Source organism: Homarus americanus, unplaced genomic scaffold (assembly GCF_018991925.1).
Source record: "Homarus americanus isolate GMGI-L3 unplaced genomic scaffold, GMGI_Hamer_2.0 scaffold25860, whole genome shotgun sequence".
In the NCBI taxonomy this organism is placed as follows: Eukaryota; Metazoa; Arthropoda; class Malacostraca; order Decapoda; family Nephropidae; genus Homarus; species Homarus americanus.
In genome coordinates, this window is record NW_024724693.1 from 1057826 (window position 1) to 1075600 (window position 17775).

Sequence of the window (17775 nt, forward strand, 5' to 3'; positions counted from 1 at the left end):
TTACACCATGACTGGGTGGACGTGTACAAGAACACACACACAATACTCTTACATAGCTCCTTTGAGCACCATTATTACAAGTGACGATGATGCCAGCTACTCTTGCTGACTCCAAACACTCATACAATTTAGGTGAGTACATACAGGTGTACTCGGAGGAATAACACAGCCACCATATAGCCCTACTGAGTAGTGGACTCGTCCATAACAATGATGGGGGCTGGCAGTGTTTGCTCGGCCTGTGATATCAACAAGCTGGACAGTGAACGCGTCAGATGAGCGACAAACAGCGTTTGTAGGGGAGAATTCCACTACACGCTGTTAACACTAGTTCTCCCAACATAAGCGAATTTCTTACTTAACAAGTGTTTTGATAACAATAAAGACAGTTAAAGCTTTCAACATCACTCACAAAAGGATCTTGTATGCTTTAACTGTAATCGGGCATATCTAAGTTGACTCAGAACAATGGTGTTTTCTCTCACATTCAGGTTTACTTTATAGAGAGGTTGGGTTCAGGAAGTAAGAGAAAATGGGAAAACGGGGGACTCAGGCGTCTTGAAGTGGTGAGAAAACGGACGCCTCAGAGGGGAGACTCAATAAAGAAGGCATAGCTACATGTTTTGTGGGATATTGAGCGTAATATGAATCGTCTCATTTTACGTTAACTAACGTGTATGACCGTGGACATTACAGTGCGGTGTGGCAGCCCTGTGTTTTACTTTAGACGGAAGGAAACTCGCAATAGTAAACAAACTATGAAATCAGATTAAAACCCCATTAAAACAAATATATCAGACAGTGTATTGTGATATATTTATGACAAGCTCCTGTAAACTCACTAAAGGGGACTGTACATTTAAGAGCGTGTTGGCGCCCAGTGCCTGCCAACACCGAGAAGTTACCGACCGGCCAGTAAGGTGATGAAGATGACAACTACGTCCAGTACTGTTCCTCGGTGTAGTAAACTGAGTGATATAGTTTTCTTACCAGATAGAATTACAATTACTATACAGTGTATGGAAGAGCGCCTTGACCTGTGTTATCTCAAGCTCTGTGAACAGAATATATCTCCCACTGACGACTTTAGTGTTGTCGTTGTTGTATCCTTGGTGTGTTTCTTGACCACCAGTTTGGTAGTCCTCTCCTCACAACCTTCCATTCGTCATTCACTGGCTTTCCATGTCTCGTTTCTTCCTTCATCCTTGCCATCTCTTCCATTAATTTCAAGTTTTCTTCCTCTAATTTCAGTTTTTTTTCCTTGGTATTCTCTAACTCTGCCCACAGAAGGGCATAACCCCATGTGCTAGCCAGTTTGTCTCTTTTATACATTTCGTCAGCGCCATCTACTGAATGAATCGTTAAGGTGCATTGCGTGACGGTGATTGTTGATAGTAATGTGTTGTGAAAAGTAATGAACGTAGGAATTAAGGAAACTGCGGGTGGGGGGAGGTGGGGCCCAGCCTTTATCAGTTGTTTTATTTAACTTGTATTTGTAGTTTTCCAGCGAGTTTGACTTGACCTCTTGAGTGCGGTGACTTGACCTCTTGAGTGCGGTGACTTGACCTCTTTAGTGCGGTGACTTGACCACTTGAGTATAATGAGTATAATAATGGAGGGTCACTCATAAGGCTCACTTATTATGCTAGGTAACCCACAACAGACACACCCATGATTTAGTAGGTGTACACCCATGATTTAGTAAGTGCACACCCATGATTTAGTAAGTGCACACCCATGATTTAGTAAGTGCACACCCATGATTTAGTAAGTGTACACCCACACCCATGATTTAGTAAGTGCACACCCATGATTTAGTAAGTGCACACCCATGATTTACACCCATGATTTAGTAAGTGCACACCCAGTATTTAGCAAGTGTACACCCATGATTTAGTAAGTGTACACCCATGATTTAGTAAGTGTACACCCATGATTTAGTAAGTGTACACCCATGATTTAGTACACCCATGATTTAGTACACACCCATGAGTTTGATTTAGTAAGTGTGTACACCCATGATTTATGTACACCCATGATTTAGTACAGATTTACACCCATGATTCACCCATGACACCCATGATTTAGTAAGTGTACACCCATGATTTAGTAAGTGCACACCCAGTATTTAGCAAGTGTACACCCATGATTTAGTAAGTGTACACCCATGATTTAGTAAGTGTACACCCATGATTTAGTAAGTGTACACCCATGATTTAGTAAGTGTACACCCATGATTTAGTAGGTGTACACCCATGATTTAGTAAGTGTACACCCATGATTTACACCCATGATTTAGTAAGTGTACACCCATGATTTAGTAAGTGTACACCCATGATTTAGTAAGTGCACACCCATGATTTAGTAAGTGTACACCCATGATTTATTAAGTGTACACCCATGATTTATTAAGTGTACACCCATGATTTAGTAAGTGCACACCCAAGATTTAGTAAGTGCACACCCATGATTTAGTAAGTGCACACCCATGATTTAGTAAGTGCACACCCATGATTTAGTAAGTGTACACCCATGATTTAGTAAGTGTACACCCATGATTTAGTAAGTGTACCATTCACTCGTAACTTACCTGGTCTACGTGGTAAACAGATCACCTGAGGAGTAACCACCTTGATGCTATCATAACATAAAACATCATAACATAGCATAACACAACATAACACAGCATAACACAGCATAACACAACATAACACAGCATAGCATAGCATCCCCAGGTAGCGTTAGGGTGTTTAATCATCAGGTGAAATAAGCTGGTGGTCTAATCTTCAGTAAAGGAGATAAAAGCTTATTCCTTCTGTGGTTTAAGCTTAATTTGTATAAAGCTGACTGTAAAAGCTGCAGTTTAACGTATTTCATGAGCGTTACTACAGAACTTAAGTACAGTGTGACCTTCTGAACTTAACTGTAACCCTTAACACGACGAAGTGCTATGACTGCGTGTGTTGGCAGGTAATTGTCACTCCACACAGAGGTCTGAGGGCTACTTGCATCTCTCACCTCCCAAGCTATATTCTCTCTCACTTATGTAAGAATCTCTAATAACTCGACCAAATGAAGGAAATGTTTGTTAATATCTTAGCTTGAGGGGTGAATTAGGTCACATTCCCCGCGGACGTCCCACCGTAAAAAAAAAAAACCCTCCCCTAGGTGCTTCCACTCACTCTTGTTCATGTTGTATTTTCCATATTACGAGTCTTTCTTTTATATCTGTATTGTTGTTCCGACACTGTTGAGTATCCTACAGGTTCTCATAAATATTCCTGTAGATATCCTCAGGCGTGGTTGGGTTCAGTAAATAGCTGGGAAATAATGATTGGTAACACAGTGCGTGTCGTCTCGCCTCCTCCCGCCAAGTTAACGGTTCGGCGTCGGAGGTAAACACGAATTATCGATGGACAGTAGGAATGATTGAAACTCTTATATGAACAAACTTCTTTAAGTAATGTGGTAGTGGTAATTAGTAGCCAGAAGTGTAACTGACAACCAGTGTAGTTTGTGTAGGTTAGTAGGTCCAGGGAGTCTGTGGAGGGGCGTAGAATAAGGTCAACAGGAGACTAGTTTTTGTGAAAAGTCATGTGTTTAAACCCCTACAAATAAACCTCTTACGAGATTCTGCCTGCTGCCATCTCTTCCTCCTATGTCTTCTCCTCCCCATGGCCACCTCTACTGCCCACTGTACAACTAGGGATGTAAAAGTATGCCAGGGTAAGGAAGGATACTTGATTAGTAGTTATGCCGGTGTAGAAAGAGGGTTGATAGGCAGCCCAGGTACTTGTGTAGAGGTTTCCAGAGAATGTTACTGAGTTTTCTTTTGTTTCTTCTCGTTTGTGTTTACCAGAAGAATAATTGTTACTTAAGAAACCGTATTTATCGTAAACACCATAGGTTAAATGATCATTTTAGCTGATCATCTCGATAATCTTGGAGGCTAAAGAGAGACAAGACAAGTGTTGCAGGTGATCGACCTTCACTGGCTGCCTCTCCAGTACCCCGTGTGAGAATCCTGCCAGCCCGGCCCGCATCAGTGACCACCACGCCCTCGCCACCTCTCAGCTCAGTCTAGGTCCTCGCCTCCTGCCCGCTGGGTAACGTCTCACACTACCACCGCCCGCTCTCCCTCTCACACCCATATTACTCTGGTGTGGTCAGAACCTCGGTGATAACACAAGTTAAAAAAGGATAATTGATAAAGTTAATCGCATCAGTGTATGGTGGTGAAAGAAGTGATATTTGGTGTTATCAGTGATTAATGTACGTCAGGGCCCAGGTCACTCACCATCCCGCCCTCTGATGGGAGACATGTGTGGAAAGCGCTGACCTCCAGCTGCTGCTCACGAGGAAGCTGCCGCTGTAGCAGTTGGTGCAGCAGGATAACTCGGGCAGCATGTGGGGCAGCGGGCGGGCGGGCGATGTGCTTCCGCTGCTGTTGGGATGCACGTGGTTGACCCTCGTCCAGGCTGTAGTTGAGGAGATCGAGGTTGACCCCAGCAACACCAACGGCTTCGAGCTGGGAGAACTGTCCTTCCTGCAGTTCGTCCTCGGCTGTGTTATTTTCATCAAGATTGTGGCACTCTACGCCGTCGGGGTTCTCCCCATCGAGGTTGACCTTGGTTTCAACAGCGACAGCTTAGCCAGCAGGAGGACGTTCACTGGTAGAGACGTGAGTCACTCTTTCCCTCACTGTACAGCTCACTGGGCAGCACACTGGGCAGCCGTAGAGTTAGTTACAGAATAACAGGGAAACCCGTATACAATTGAGTTAATTGCAACAAACATTTGGGGCATCTCCTTGTTTTTGTGACAGATTGACGCACAGTACAAGGTAAAGGTGTGTTGTGATGGGTCATAGTCAACTTAACACATCATGGATACAAAAGTAAAAAATACATTATATAACTGTATGAGTTACATGTGTGATGTGTATGTTGTATGAAGACGCGAGAGAGAAGGGACGTCCATAAACGAGGAATGGTGATGAAATACGAGTTGATGGAACTTACGAAAGAGGACACCATCTTCTTCCCTTTATTCTTAATAATATTAGATACAATGTGGTGCCAAGAGATTATATGTAAGCACTGGTGGCTGTATGGTGGCACTGGTGGCTGTATGGTGGCACTGGTGGCTGTATGGTGGCACTGGTGGCTGTATGGTGGCACTGGTGGCTGTATGTTGGCACTGGTTGCTATATGTTGGCACTGGTGGCTGTATGGTGGCTTTGGTGGCTGTATGTTGGCACTGGTGACTATGTTGGCGCCAAGAACAACATGAATGAGGAGGTTGAAGACAGATAACATCCGGTAAACTAAAACATGAGGTCAGAGATGAAAGATGAAGTTAAACAGATGGAAGTTGTAAACACATTACTAACACACTAATAAGATCACGGGAGCTGTCTAGAGGAGGGGGGGGGGAGAGATTACCCCTCTCCTCCACCCCTCTCCTTTCTTCCTTCCTTCCTTATTCCCTCCCTTACCCTCTACTCTTCCTTTCCTCTCTATCCTTTCTTCTCCATCCTCTCTACCTATTCCTCTTTTCCTCCTCCCCTCTACCCCCCTTCCTCTCTTACCTCTCCTCTCCCTCCCTCCCTTCCTTCTTCTTCCCCTCCCCTTCTTCTGCCCCTCCCCTTCTTCTGCCCATCCCCTTCTTCTTCCCCTCCTCTTCTTCTTCCCCTCTTCTTCCATTTCTCTTTCCCCTCCCATCCCTCCTCCACCCATCCCAACTTGATTGAAGAAGAAGTACGTTGTGATGACAGACTAGGGAAATAAGTAGGGATATAGACGATTATCTGGGGATTTTGTGTGTGTGTGTGTGTAACAATGTGTGTGTGTGTGTGTGTAGCAATGTGTCTGTGTAGCAATGTGTGTGTGTAGCAATGTGTCTGTAACAATGTGTGTGTGTAACAATGTGTGTGTGTAACAATGTGTGTGTGTAGCAATGTGTCTGTGTAACAATGTGTGTGTGTAACAATATGTGTGTGTGTGTGTAGCAATGCGTGTGTGTAGCAATGTGTGTGTGTAGCAATGTGTCTGTAACAATGCGTGTGTGTAGCAATGTGTGTGTGTAGCAATGTGTCTGTAACAATGTGTGTGTGTAACAATGTGTGTTTGTAACAATGTGTGTGTGTGTAGCAATGTGTGTGTGTAGCAATGTGTCTGTGTAGCAATGTGTCTGTGTAGCAATGTGGCTGTGTGCGTCTTTGTCTATCTGCAAGTTATGAATAAGTTATATATGAACCAACATATATCTTTATAAATTAACCAAAATAATGACATAACGAAAGGGTGACGTAACGAGAGGTTTGGTTTATATAGGGCAGATGAGTGACGTTGTGAGGCAGGTAAGCCACGTACTTCAGGTAGGAGGGGCCAGTGATAAGAGGCGTAGTTGTGTGGTTTTGTGTTAGTTCCTGTAGCCATTGAATTACGTCTGTAGGGTTTGAGTACGATGACCTAATTCTCTTGAGTACCAGGACCTTAACCTCTTGAGTATGACGACTTTAACATTTTGAGTACAATGACGTAATATCCCCTGGAGTAAGATGACTATAGTACTTATGGTTATCGTACTCAAGAATTTGGCATCCATACTCAAGGGGTTATCGTACTCAAATAACTACCATCATATCAAAAAGCTTCCCGTCGTACTCAAGGGATTCCCACACTCAAAAGCTCCAGTCAACACAAGATTCTTTTCACTTAAATGACACCTAATATATAGTGACTGACTTGATGCTCTGAATATCCTCCTATTGTGTCTATTGTAGGTTTGTGTAAGACTGGGTGTATCATAGCCGAGGAAATGTGTATTACGTGAGCTATGTACGTGTCTTGAAAGTATGTATTTGGGTATATTTGTGTTGCAACATCCAGTATGTATAATCTCTGAAGGGTGTTATAGATATTTTGATTAGTTACCCATAAAATTTGTTTGTCAAGTATCCGTTTTCTTTGATTTGTGTTTATGTTAATCTGATCTAGTGTTATTATGTCCTATTCCGTGTGAGTTTATGTTCTCAGTGTTATTTTATTCTCGTTCCTGCTGTTCTTAGTGTGGTGGAATGGGCAATTGTAAAACTCGACGTAATTCTTTTTTACTTTTATCCTCTCTAACACTGATAGGCTCGTTAGCCGTTTGGGCGGTCGGTTACGTCACTTGTTACACACTGTTAGCAATTCTGGGCATGCACCGGCTCTTGAATATATCGGAACCTGCTCCTTTGTTGGTTAAGTCTGGTCTTGAATGAGCTCACACTCGGTGCAGTTGTAGTGGATTCCTCCCCCACAAACGCCGTTTGTCGCTGAGTAGCCGACCCTCTTCGAATTCCCCAGCCTGCGCGTCGTGGTCAAAGTCGGCAACCAGCGCCGCCTTACATAGTGGAGGTCAACTATCAAGCCACGCCTACCCCCGCTATATAAGACCTCACCTCGTGGTGACCTACCTCTTTCTATCTACAGCCACCAGCAAGCAACACCTCCTTCTCCGCTCCTGCCTGGTGGCCCTCGCTCCCGCCGGCGACCATGGCGACGCACAAGCTGCTGTCCTCCTCTGAGCATCCTCACCAACCAGCTCTCACTACACTCACGCTTGAACTCATGCTGCCACCCCCCAGCACCAAGCTGCATTGTACATCCAATACAATATGTATACAGAGAGCACATTGTGAGTTTCCTTTCTCCAACCCATCCTGAGTGTGAACCAATATCTCATAACCCCACAAATGGTGACCCCGGAGATTCACACTCCCACAGGATGGAGGAGAAACTCATAACCCCACACCGTCACAACACTCTCTAGCAGATTGTTCCAAGAGTTCATAATTCTCACTCCGAAAAAGTTCGCCTCACAGTTTTCTGGACTTTTGGCTTCTTCAACCTTGAGCCGTGACCCCTTGTGGGCCGGACGTCCGCCAGCTCCAGGTATGTACATTCAATCGAGTAGAGCCCCTGAGATGTTTATATACTCGGATTTGGGCGCCCCTCGCCCGCCTGCAGTATAAGCTAGGTAGTTGTAGGCACTCCAATCTCTTCCAGTAACTGAGGTTCCGTCGAGCAGGCACCAGTCTGGTGGTTCTCCTTTGGACAGTCTCTAGCATACTGTATCTCTGGGACCAGACGGGGTGACAATACTCCAGACGGGGAAGCACTTCACTCTTGAAGATCGTGACGAGTGACGGACCATCTAGATATCTAGATGACCTTCTTATAAGACTTAACAGTTTCGTTGCCCGATTCACCTTCTCAATGGTCCGAGAACGTAAGTTCATTGTGGACATACACACCCAGGTCCTTTTCACATTCGGACTCCATTAATGCAGTGCCTTGCTATTGGTGCGATCCAGGTGAAGCCTCTTACACTTTATTACATTGAATCTTAGCAGCCATTTCCTCGACCATTCTTGAAGCTCATAGATCTTTCTGCAGCTCTTCACAGTCTGTTTGGTTTTTAATTTCGCTAAATAGCTTGGCATCGCCCGCAAACATCTGTACGGAGGAGTGTATAGCATCTGGCATGTCATTAATGAAACTCAAATAACAACGGGCCCTGTGGTACCTCGTGTTGCAGGCCCTTAACCATTGATTCTTAATGAGTTAATGGAACCTGAACATGTAAATGTTGGTTGGGATTTAGTAGCGAAACCCAAGTAGTCCTTTTCTTAATTTATTTATGAATATATATTGTATACAGTTTCAAGTGTATATCATCGTAACTTAAACACTGTAGCTACGAGTGTTAAATGAGGACGGAGGCTATAATAAAGTAGCTCAACTAAATATGTCCTATTGGTGTGAGAGTTGTAGTGATAGTCATCGCTTGCCGGCTTCTTCACAGCTGACTTAGCATTTTAAAGCCCCGCCTCAAGGGTGGAGCTTACCCATCACGTTATGTGACCATGTCCCCTCATAGCCAGTGGAAAGTTACAGGGGGTGATATGATTATATAAACTTAATGTACTACCCCACATTTATATAAAGATTAACGGGCTGATACATCGCTCGGTCACCACCTTCCGAGCTTCTACTAGCAATTAACTAGTCTCGCAAGCATTGTGGGTGCAGGGTTGGGATGAGTAGTTTCAAAGCTAGTGCCTGTGAAAAGACTTCTTGAATCATTACATACAGCCAAGACGAGTTATCATTTAACTCTAATTTTCACAGATCATGAGGTAGAATATTATTACCCTCTGTTGGAGTCAACTCCCACACACAATGCTATTCTTATCCACATACCCATGCTAGGGCAACGCAAATTTAATGCATGGCATTTGGAACCCTTCCTTTTGTATTTTAATGACACACTGTTTACTCTGGATAGACCAAAAGAACTTTTGCTAATTGATGAAGATTACTCCTTGTTAGCATTGGATGATCCTAGGGTATTATCACGGAGTAAATCTTCATATTTACAGTTACATGTATGTCCAGCATATGTATTCTCATTTATTCTTGCTGTAGAAGGTATATGTGAATTGGCAGTCATACAAACTAACATACGCACAGCGTACATGACAAAGATTAAGGGGCTAATACACCCGCTTGTCACAGGCATACATGACGATTTCGCACCATTTATCACCACACACTGTTTGCGGTCATGCAGTAAGTGTCGATCCACGCTAGAACACTTCCCCGATTCCCATAGCCTTCCAGTTTAATTCTCGGCCTTTCATGGGTACACTGTCGAAAGCCTTGGCATTACTACATGTGTTGTGCTGTGGTGTCAGCTTCCCACGTTTAACTGCAGCGCTAAACAGGTGACCATTTTTTTTTACTAAACTGGGGACACTAAAAACTGGGAACACTAAAAACTGGGACACTAAACTGGGACACTAAACTGGGACACTAAACTGATGTGTTCGAGGTTTGAAAGGACTGTTGTAAGCGACCTTTTCAGAATGCAGAGGAGAGAGCACCCTGAGTAACGGAAGGGCTTTCTCTCTACACACGTTGTCCGCCATACTCACTATCTGGAATAACTCCACACACACACACACGTTCTTCTACATGATGGACTCAGGTGCGATCCTGTGTCCGAATTCCGGTTCTCTCTCTCTCTCTCTCTCTCTCACATATCTCTCTCTCTAATGTTATCTCGCCCCCATTTAACTGGCTTCCTGCGCCCTCGGTGAAAATAACATCAAATTGTAACTGGTAAACAGTCTCTGTCAGTTAGTCTCTCATTCCCAGTCGGAGAAGAAATGACTGTAGACCCTCTCCCAGCAAGCTAGAGGGAGTACACTGGTTCCCACCCCTGCCATGTAAACAGACAACAGATATGCACTGCTAAAACGACAGCACCTGATTGGATGATTCGCTAACCAGTTAAACGGGGGGAAATATCGTGTGTGTGTTCTGATAAAATGAAATCTATAATATAAACTGATTATTGGTTTACTAGAGAAGGGTTGTTTAGCCAGTCAGACTCGTCGATATGAATAGACCATAGCTGTTGTGTCTGAGGTTGAGAAGCGGGTACCAGCCGAACATGCCTGATGAGGCGAGCATACCAGCTGGCCACACACTGTACCTACCTACCTACCTCCTTCCCTCCCTCCCTTCCTCCTTCCCCCCTCCTTCCGTACCTACCTCCCTCCCTACCTCCCTCCTTCCTTCCCTCCCTTCCTCCTTCCCTCCCTCCCTTCCTCCTTCCCTCCCTCCCTACCTACCTCCCTCCTTCCTTCCCTTCCTCCCTCCAGTATCACAGACCTCCGTGTTTACATAGCGGGCCGTGTCTCAGACCTTAACACTACGTGACGTGTTCTCTCTTAAACCAGACTTGTTGATAACTAATGTATTTGTTAATGTATAATACGTGATTAAATTTGTTGAAGGAAAACAGTGTTATTATGTTAAATTACTTACTGGTTAATGTGTGTGATCAAGAGAGGAATTATGTTAATGGTAACGATTATGATAATTACAATAATTGATGATAACAAATATTAATAACTAAAATATTTGTTTTTCACCTGTGAGATGATGATGTACACACACACACACACACACACACACGACTGTCACCTGAAGGCTAATGAAACAGACAGGTCACCTACATACACTCACACTATCTAGGTCAAACTTCTCTACACGACACTCGAGCATTATACACTGATGAAGAACAAGAAGAACAAGAACAATAATAAGAAAAATAAGAAAATAAGAAATGACAATATTAAAACTAGGAAAAAAGATATTTGACCAAAACAGACTCAAAGTACCGTCCCACATCCTAAGCAACAAGTACTGTATATTATTACCCAAGTCTTATAAACTGTACAAATAATATCAGTAACATTCAGAATTAATTTATATGAAGTTGGGTGTCGTTAGCAATACATGGGGTTTGGGGTTCAGGATTCGGTTTTGGGTTCGGTTTTAGGATTCAGGTTTCGGAGCTCGGGGATCAAGAATTCAAGAGTGACATTTAACGCCTGAATAATCTCACTTGATTTCTCTTACCACCGGTTTAAACTATTTTTCTCCGATTAATCCTTCATTATCCACTGCAAAAATTTATTCATTGTTTTACACCCGTTGTTCAGATGTTAAATTGTTTTCGTCTTTTAGTAGGAGAAAGTTATGGCCTGAGATTGAGATAAATTCTTTTCTTCTCAGTCTCGGGCAGTTAATCAAGGTGTAAAAAAACTGTGTGGCGCGTTAGGTGGACTGTGTGACGCGTTAGGTGGACTGTGTGGCTCGTTAGGTGGACTGTGTGACACGTTAGTTGGACAGTGTGGCGCGTTAGGTGGACTGTGTGGCGCGTTAGTTGGACTGTGTGGCTCGTTAGGTGGACTGTGTGAACGTGTTGGTTGGACAGTGTGACGTGTTAGTTGGACGGTGTGGCGCGTTAGGTGGACTGTGTGGCGCGTTGGTTGGACTGTGGCGCGTTAGGTGGACTGTGTGGCGCGGGTGGACTGTGTGGCGCGTTAGGTGGACTGTGTGGCGCGTTGGTGGACTGTGTGGCGCGTTGGACTGTGGCGCTGTGTGGCGCGTTAGGTGGACTGTGGGCGCGTTGGTTGGACTGTGTGGCGCGTTAGTTGGACTGTGTGGCGCGTTAGGTGGACTGTGTGGCGCGTTAGGTGGACTGTGTGGCGCGTTGGTTGGACTGTGCGCGTTAGTTGGACTGTGTGGCGCGTTGGTTGGACTGTGTGGCGCGTTAGGTGGACGTGTGGCGCGTTAGTTGACTGTGGCGCTGGACTGTGGCGCGTTAGGTGGACTGTGTGGCGCGTTAGGTGGACTGTGTGGCGCTGTGTGGCGCGTTAGGTTGGACTGTGGCGCGTTAGGTGGACTGTGTGGCGGTGGACTGTGTGGCGCGTTAGGTGGAGCGTTGTGTGGCGCGGTGGCTGGACTGTGGCGCGTTGGTTGGACTGTGTGGCGCGTTGGTTGGACTGTGTGGCGCGTTAGGTGGACTGTGTGGCGCGTTAGGTGGACTGTGTGGCGCGTTAGGTGGACTGTGTGGCGCGTTAGGTGGACTGTGTGGCGCGTTGTGGCGCGTTGGTTGGACTGTGTGGCGCGTTGGTGGACTGTGTGCGCGTTGGTTGGACTGTGTGGCGCGTTAGTTGACTGTGTGGCGCGTTTGGACTGTGGCGCGTTAGGTGGACTGTGTGGCGCGTTAGGTGGACTGTGTGGCGCGTTAGTTGGACTGTGTGGCGCGTTGGTTGGACTGTGTGGCGCGTTAGTTGGACTGTGTGGCGCGTTTGGACTGTGTGGCGCGTTGGTTGGACTGTGTGGCGCGTTGGACTGTGTGCGCGTTGGACTGTGTGGCGCGTTAGGTGGACTGTGTGGCGCGTTAGGGACTGTGGCGCGTTGTGAACTGTGTGGGTTAGGTGAACTGTGTGACGCGTGGCGCGTTAGGTGGACTGTGTGGCGCGTTAGGTGGACTGTGTGGCGTTAGGTGAACTGTGTGGCGCGTTAGGTGAACTGTGGCTCGTTAGGTGAACTGTGTGACGCGTTAGGTGGACTGTGTGGCGCGTTAGGTGGACTGTGTGGCTCGTTAGGTGACCTGTGTGGCTCGTTAGGTGAACTATATGACGCGTTAGGTGGACTGTGTGGCTCGTTAGGTGAACTGTGTGAAAAATCCATCTCAAATGATCCCCAAATAGACGCTAAATAGTATTGTGTAGAGGGAGTTTTGTTCCTAACCTGACCAGTTAACTTATTATTTGTGTCAGATTCCGATGATAAACAAAACTGGTATAATTGTCAACGTGTTGTATAATTTACGTAAGAATGAACCAGTTAGGAGAAAAAATATATTGTGAAGTGATGTTTATAGATAATTGGTTGGAGATGATAGGTGTTGGTGAGGGGAGGAAAGAACTAGTAAGAGTCATCCAGTTTTTATTTGTCGTTACGGAAATGGCTGTCAGGTATGCTGCCAGATGACGTCACTTGTATTTCTACGTCAAGCGATGATAAATAATAAATACATGAATGAATAAATAAATAAATTAAGAAATAAGTAGAAAATTATATCAATAAGGTAATAAATGAAGATAAGTGAAGAAAATAATGAAGTTTGTGGGTCGTCTGTGTTGAGGACTAGACTCGTCTCTGTTACGGTATAAACAGCTTCTTCTTCCTTATCAGAATACTCAAGGTTGACAACTAAGACAACAAGTGAGATCTGAATCACCGTTATCTGAGTAAAGACCCACCCCCCACCTCTCCCCCCGCCACCCCCGCTCTCCCCACCCCCTGCCCCACCCCAGCCACCTCCCCCAAAGAATTAGAGGTTGGTCACACATTCGGGTCAATTTTATATCTAGTCTTATAATTCCGTGGAATTGAATGTATATAAACTTCTAATTCATATATCTATCCCATAGATACAGTACACCCACAGACACACACACAGACACACACACACACACACACACACACAGAAGCACAACTTAGGAAATCAAACCTCCATCTGATTTTATCCTGGAGTTGACAGTGAAAGTGGGTTCCATAGTCATGAGTAGCCGTTAGGGACGGTGAGGATATAGCACACTGCATACTAAGCCTTCGGTACACAAGGAGGCAGCATGGCCGATACTGCTTTCCACCGCCTTCACTTCCCCAAGCTGTGGACTTAGGTACCCACTTACAGCTGGATGAAATGGTAGTGCCTGGGGATCGAACTACCGACCTCTGGAACAGGAGGCGAGCGATTTAACCACTCGACTGCTACATTCCTTTAATAGTAAATAAGTATGACAAGATGCCAGTAGGTCAGTGGTTACATTACTGACGCCAGAAGATGCTTGAGGTGAATTAATACCTCGCCTCCGTCCCTCGAGAAATGAATCCGGAAGTTACCGGTACTGACTGCCATCCCCCACCGCCCTCCCCATGCACCGCCGCCCTCCCCAACACTCAACCACCATCCGCCTCCCCCACCCACCATCCGCCGCCCCCACCCACCTTCTCTCTCCCTCCTCGAAGCAGTAGACACTGATGCATTATTCTGTTCATAATTGTTTCGGGTTCACGAGTCTGAATCTCGGGGTTCGGGTGGAGAGGCGTTTGGACATTGACCATAATTATGGAGGTTCTTCTGGCTAAATAAACTGTTTCAATATCGATACAGGATCATGTAAGGTGTTGAAGATGGCATCCGTCCTGATGTGTGTTTGCCGAGTCACTTAGCACTCGATTACGATGTAGGAAGATTTGTCGAGTCTCCGGTTACCTGTTGGTGAGGCGTGTGTATGACCACCTCCAGACAGGTGAGCTGTGAGCACATCAATAACCAGTGCAGCAGAAGCTACACTTGTGAATAATAAATACAAGAGTGTCCCCAGTGCCTGTCCCGGGGTATTGAGAACAGTTGGACGGGAAGCGCTGTGAATAATAATAATAATGTTACGTTTTAAATGCAGGAAAGTAGTTTTCTTACCGTAGAACTCGGATACCTTCACACTGGTTACTCACCCAAGAGATTATGGTGTATCACTACGTAGAATTTCGCTCTGCTTCAAGCATTCAATGAGTTGTGTACTTGATAAATGATGATTTAATTAATTCCATTAACTTCCAACATCCATCTACTGTAAGTTATTGGTTATACTTTGTCATAACCAATCAGTCATTACCCTTGGTAATAATAATAATAATAGAGGGATCACAGATACGGGCAGATGATTGCACTTACGTTTATTTGGCACAATTCCATACACTGGAAATTATAATTTGCATGGATAGGTCAGTCACTCGCATTCACGCCACAGTACCGTAAGTTATAAGGGAGAGTTTGTCAGCCTGGAGAATTAATCGTTTAGATCTATTAGGCCGGCCTGGAGTGCTCTTGTAGCAACAGGCCCTCACCATTGATCACTTCCTTTACAGGGTGTGTTAACTTGTCGCTGGACTTAACAACAATCTCGGGGATTTGCACAGACAGACCCGTAGCACTGGTAGGACTGTATGGCCCCTGTTCTTAAGTCCGCGGAGCAGGAGGTCTTCTCTAACCCAAGGTCTAAAGCCCACTGGCTAAATTGGTTTTTTGAGGCGTGAAGTGATGAACAGTACACCACTGTCTCACTGGCCTGCCCCCCCCCCTACATGTTCCAGTCATGGCTGGCCGGTTACTTTATCTCTACCGTAAACAAACATTTGGGATGGGTTGTGCGGGAGGCCCAACGCAACCCATGACAAATAATAATAATGATAATAATAATAATAATAATAATCATCCCGAAGCCATGCCGGAGGCCTTTAACACACCCTCAGAGTCTTGAGATCGCTACAGTTAGCTTACGACACCGTGTGCTGTATCTTTGGGAGTTTACCATACACTATATGTACAGTATGGTTCACCACACACTAACACCCTGGTTCACCTCCACAGATGGACGCGTCAACATTCATGCTGGACTGTCCAATGCAATTTGTATGTGATGTTGACGCCTGGGCGAACAGAGACCACCAACACCTCACAGAGAGACTCATCGCTTCTTGGTTCAGGTAAGGGTCCCCCCTGCTACTGTGTTCCGGGTTCGATCCTCAATCCGGGTTACTTTAGGTTAGCTTTGGGGTGTTTAATCATCAGGTAAAATAAATTAAGGTGATTAATCATTGGGTGATCCTTTAGTGAGTTAGAAAGCTGGGAGAGTATTTGATGTACTGTTGGGTTCTAGACGAATCCAAACAACCGGGAACACAAAGCTCAGTCAAGATTTTGTAAGGGTAACATTAACTCCTCCTACCTCCTGCAGGAATCCCAACCACACATGGACGAAGCCCGATGCCCAAGTGTTCGCCGGCGTAGGAACCTGCAAGGAGATGTACCCATGCCCCTTCAACGTGCAGGACGTGGTAGGATTTCATATTCCCGGTACCAACCAACTTGCCAATACCCAGGAGGACGCTTTGTGAACCATCTAACCAACATAAAGGAAAAAGGAAGTCCAGGTTCTTCTGCTGAGTGTGTGATGGGGTGTTGATACACGTCATACCTCTGGCCTCACAACAAAGTCTTCCACCTAAGGATAACAGTATGACTAAAACAACACCACTGAGACCATACTGTACCTCTGGTGGCTGCAGTGGTGTTGTGTTGTGTTGTGTCGTGTCGCCACTCTTGGGCATTTATGCATTTCTCACTGTGGTGTAAACTCGTGTTCGTATTCCATGATCTGTTCTGTAAATTCTATTTATTATTTTATTTTTTCAACAGAGCAACTATTTATTATTCAATGTAGTGTAGTATATATTATAATGGGTGCGGTGGTCGAGTGGATGTGGTGCTCGACTCCAGTCCTAAGGGACGCTGGTTCGTACCCGGGGCACCCCCAGTACACCCAGCTGTGAATGGGTACCTAACTCCATAGTTGGGGAAGTGAAGGTGGTCGAGTCAAGTGCCGACCTTTAATGTTTCTTTGTGTACCGAGAAGTAGCCTTCCGTGTGCTGTACCCTCACTGCCCCTCACTGGTCTAGAGGAGTAGCCTTCAGTGTGCTGTACCCTCACTGCCCCTCACTGGTCTAGAGGAGTAGCCTTCAGTGTGCTGTACCCTCACTGCCTCTCACTGGTCTAGAGGAGTAGCCTTCAGTGTGCTGTACCCTCACTGCCCCTCACTGGTCTAGAGGAGTAGCCTTCAGTGTGCTGTACCCTCACTGCCTCTCACTGGTCTAGAGGAGTAGCCTTCAGTGTGCTGTACCCTCACTGCCCCTCACTGGTCTAGAGGAGTAGCCTTCAGTGTGCTGTACCCTCACTGCCTCTCACTGGTCTAGAGGAGTAGCCTTCAGTGTGCTGTACCCTCACTGCCCCTCACTGGTCTAGAGGAAGTAGCCTTCCGTGTGCTGTACCCTCACTGCCCCTCACTGGTCTAGAGGAGTAGCCTTCAGTGTGCTGTACCCTCACTGCCCCTCACTGGTCTAGAGGAGTAGCCTTCAGTGTGCTGTACCCTCACTGCCTCTCACTGGTCAAGGAGAACTACTTTCACTTTTCTTAATGATTAATACGAATATATATTTAGCAGAGGCTGGTAGCCCTGTGGTACCTGGGTGTCAGGTACAGAGGTTGACAGTCCTTGTGTTTACGTCTTGTGTGTTGGTCAGGTCTGTCACCACTACACAACGCACGCGGCAGGTCACGGAGCCATGATTATAAATTACTAAAACTTTACAATATTTATAACACGTCACTTAATATCTAGACCCGAACAAACAAACATTTCATCTGGACTTAGGAGATGGAAATTCATGGAAAACTTACAAGACGAGACATTTCTCATAGTCCAGGTGACCTAATAATAAAATAATAAATAC

The 17775-nt window shown here is 45.5% G+C and overlaps 1 protein-coding gene across 4 annotated transcripts in view; it reads left to right on the forward strand.

Annotated features, from left to right (window-relative positions):
• Positions 1 to 16438, forward strand: part of LOC121864487 — a 34338-nt gene extending 17900 nt beyond the window's left edge. For 3 of the 4 annotated variants that reach the window (XM_042363523.1, XM_042363520.1, XM_042363521.1), the window contains exons 3-4: positions 15856 to 15971; positions 16223 to 16438. In XM_042363523.1, the coding sequence (XP_042219457.1) occupies positions 15856 to 15971; positions 16223 to 16382 (276 nt within the window). In that variant the 3' untranslated portion in view covers positions 16383 to 16438. Of the gene's footprint in view, positions 1 to 4027; positions 4682 to 15855; positions 15972 to 16222 lie in introns of those variants that run through there. The other variant, XM_042363522.1, reaches the window with a different exon arrangement.
• Positions 16439 to 17775: the final 1337 nt, after the last annotated feature.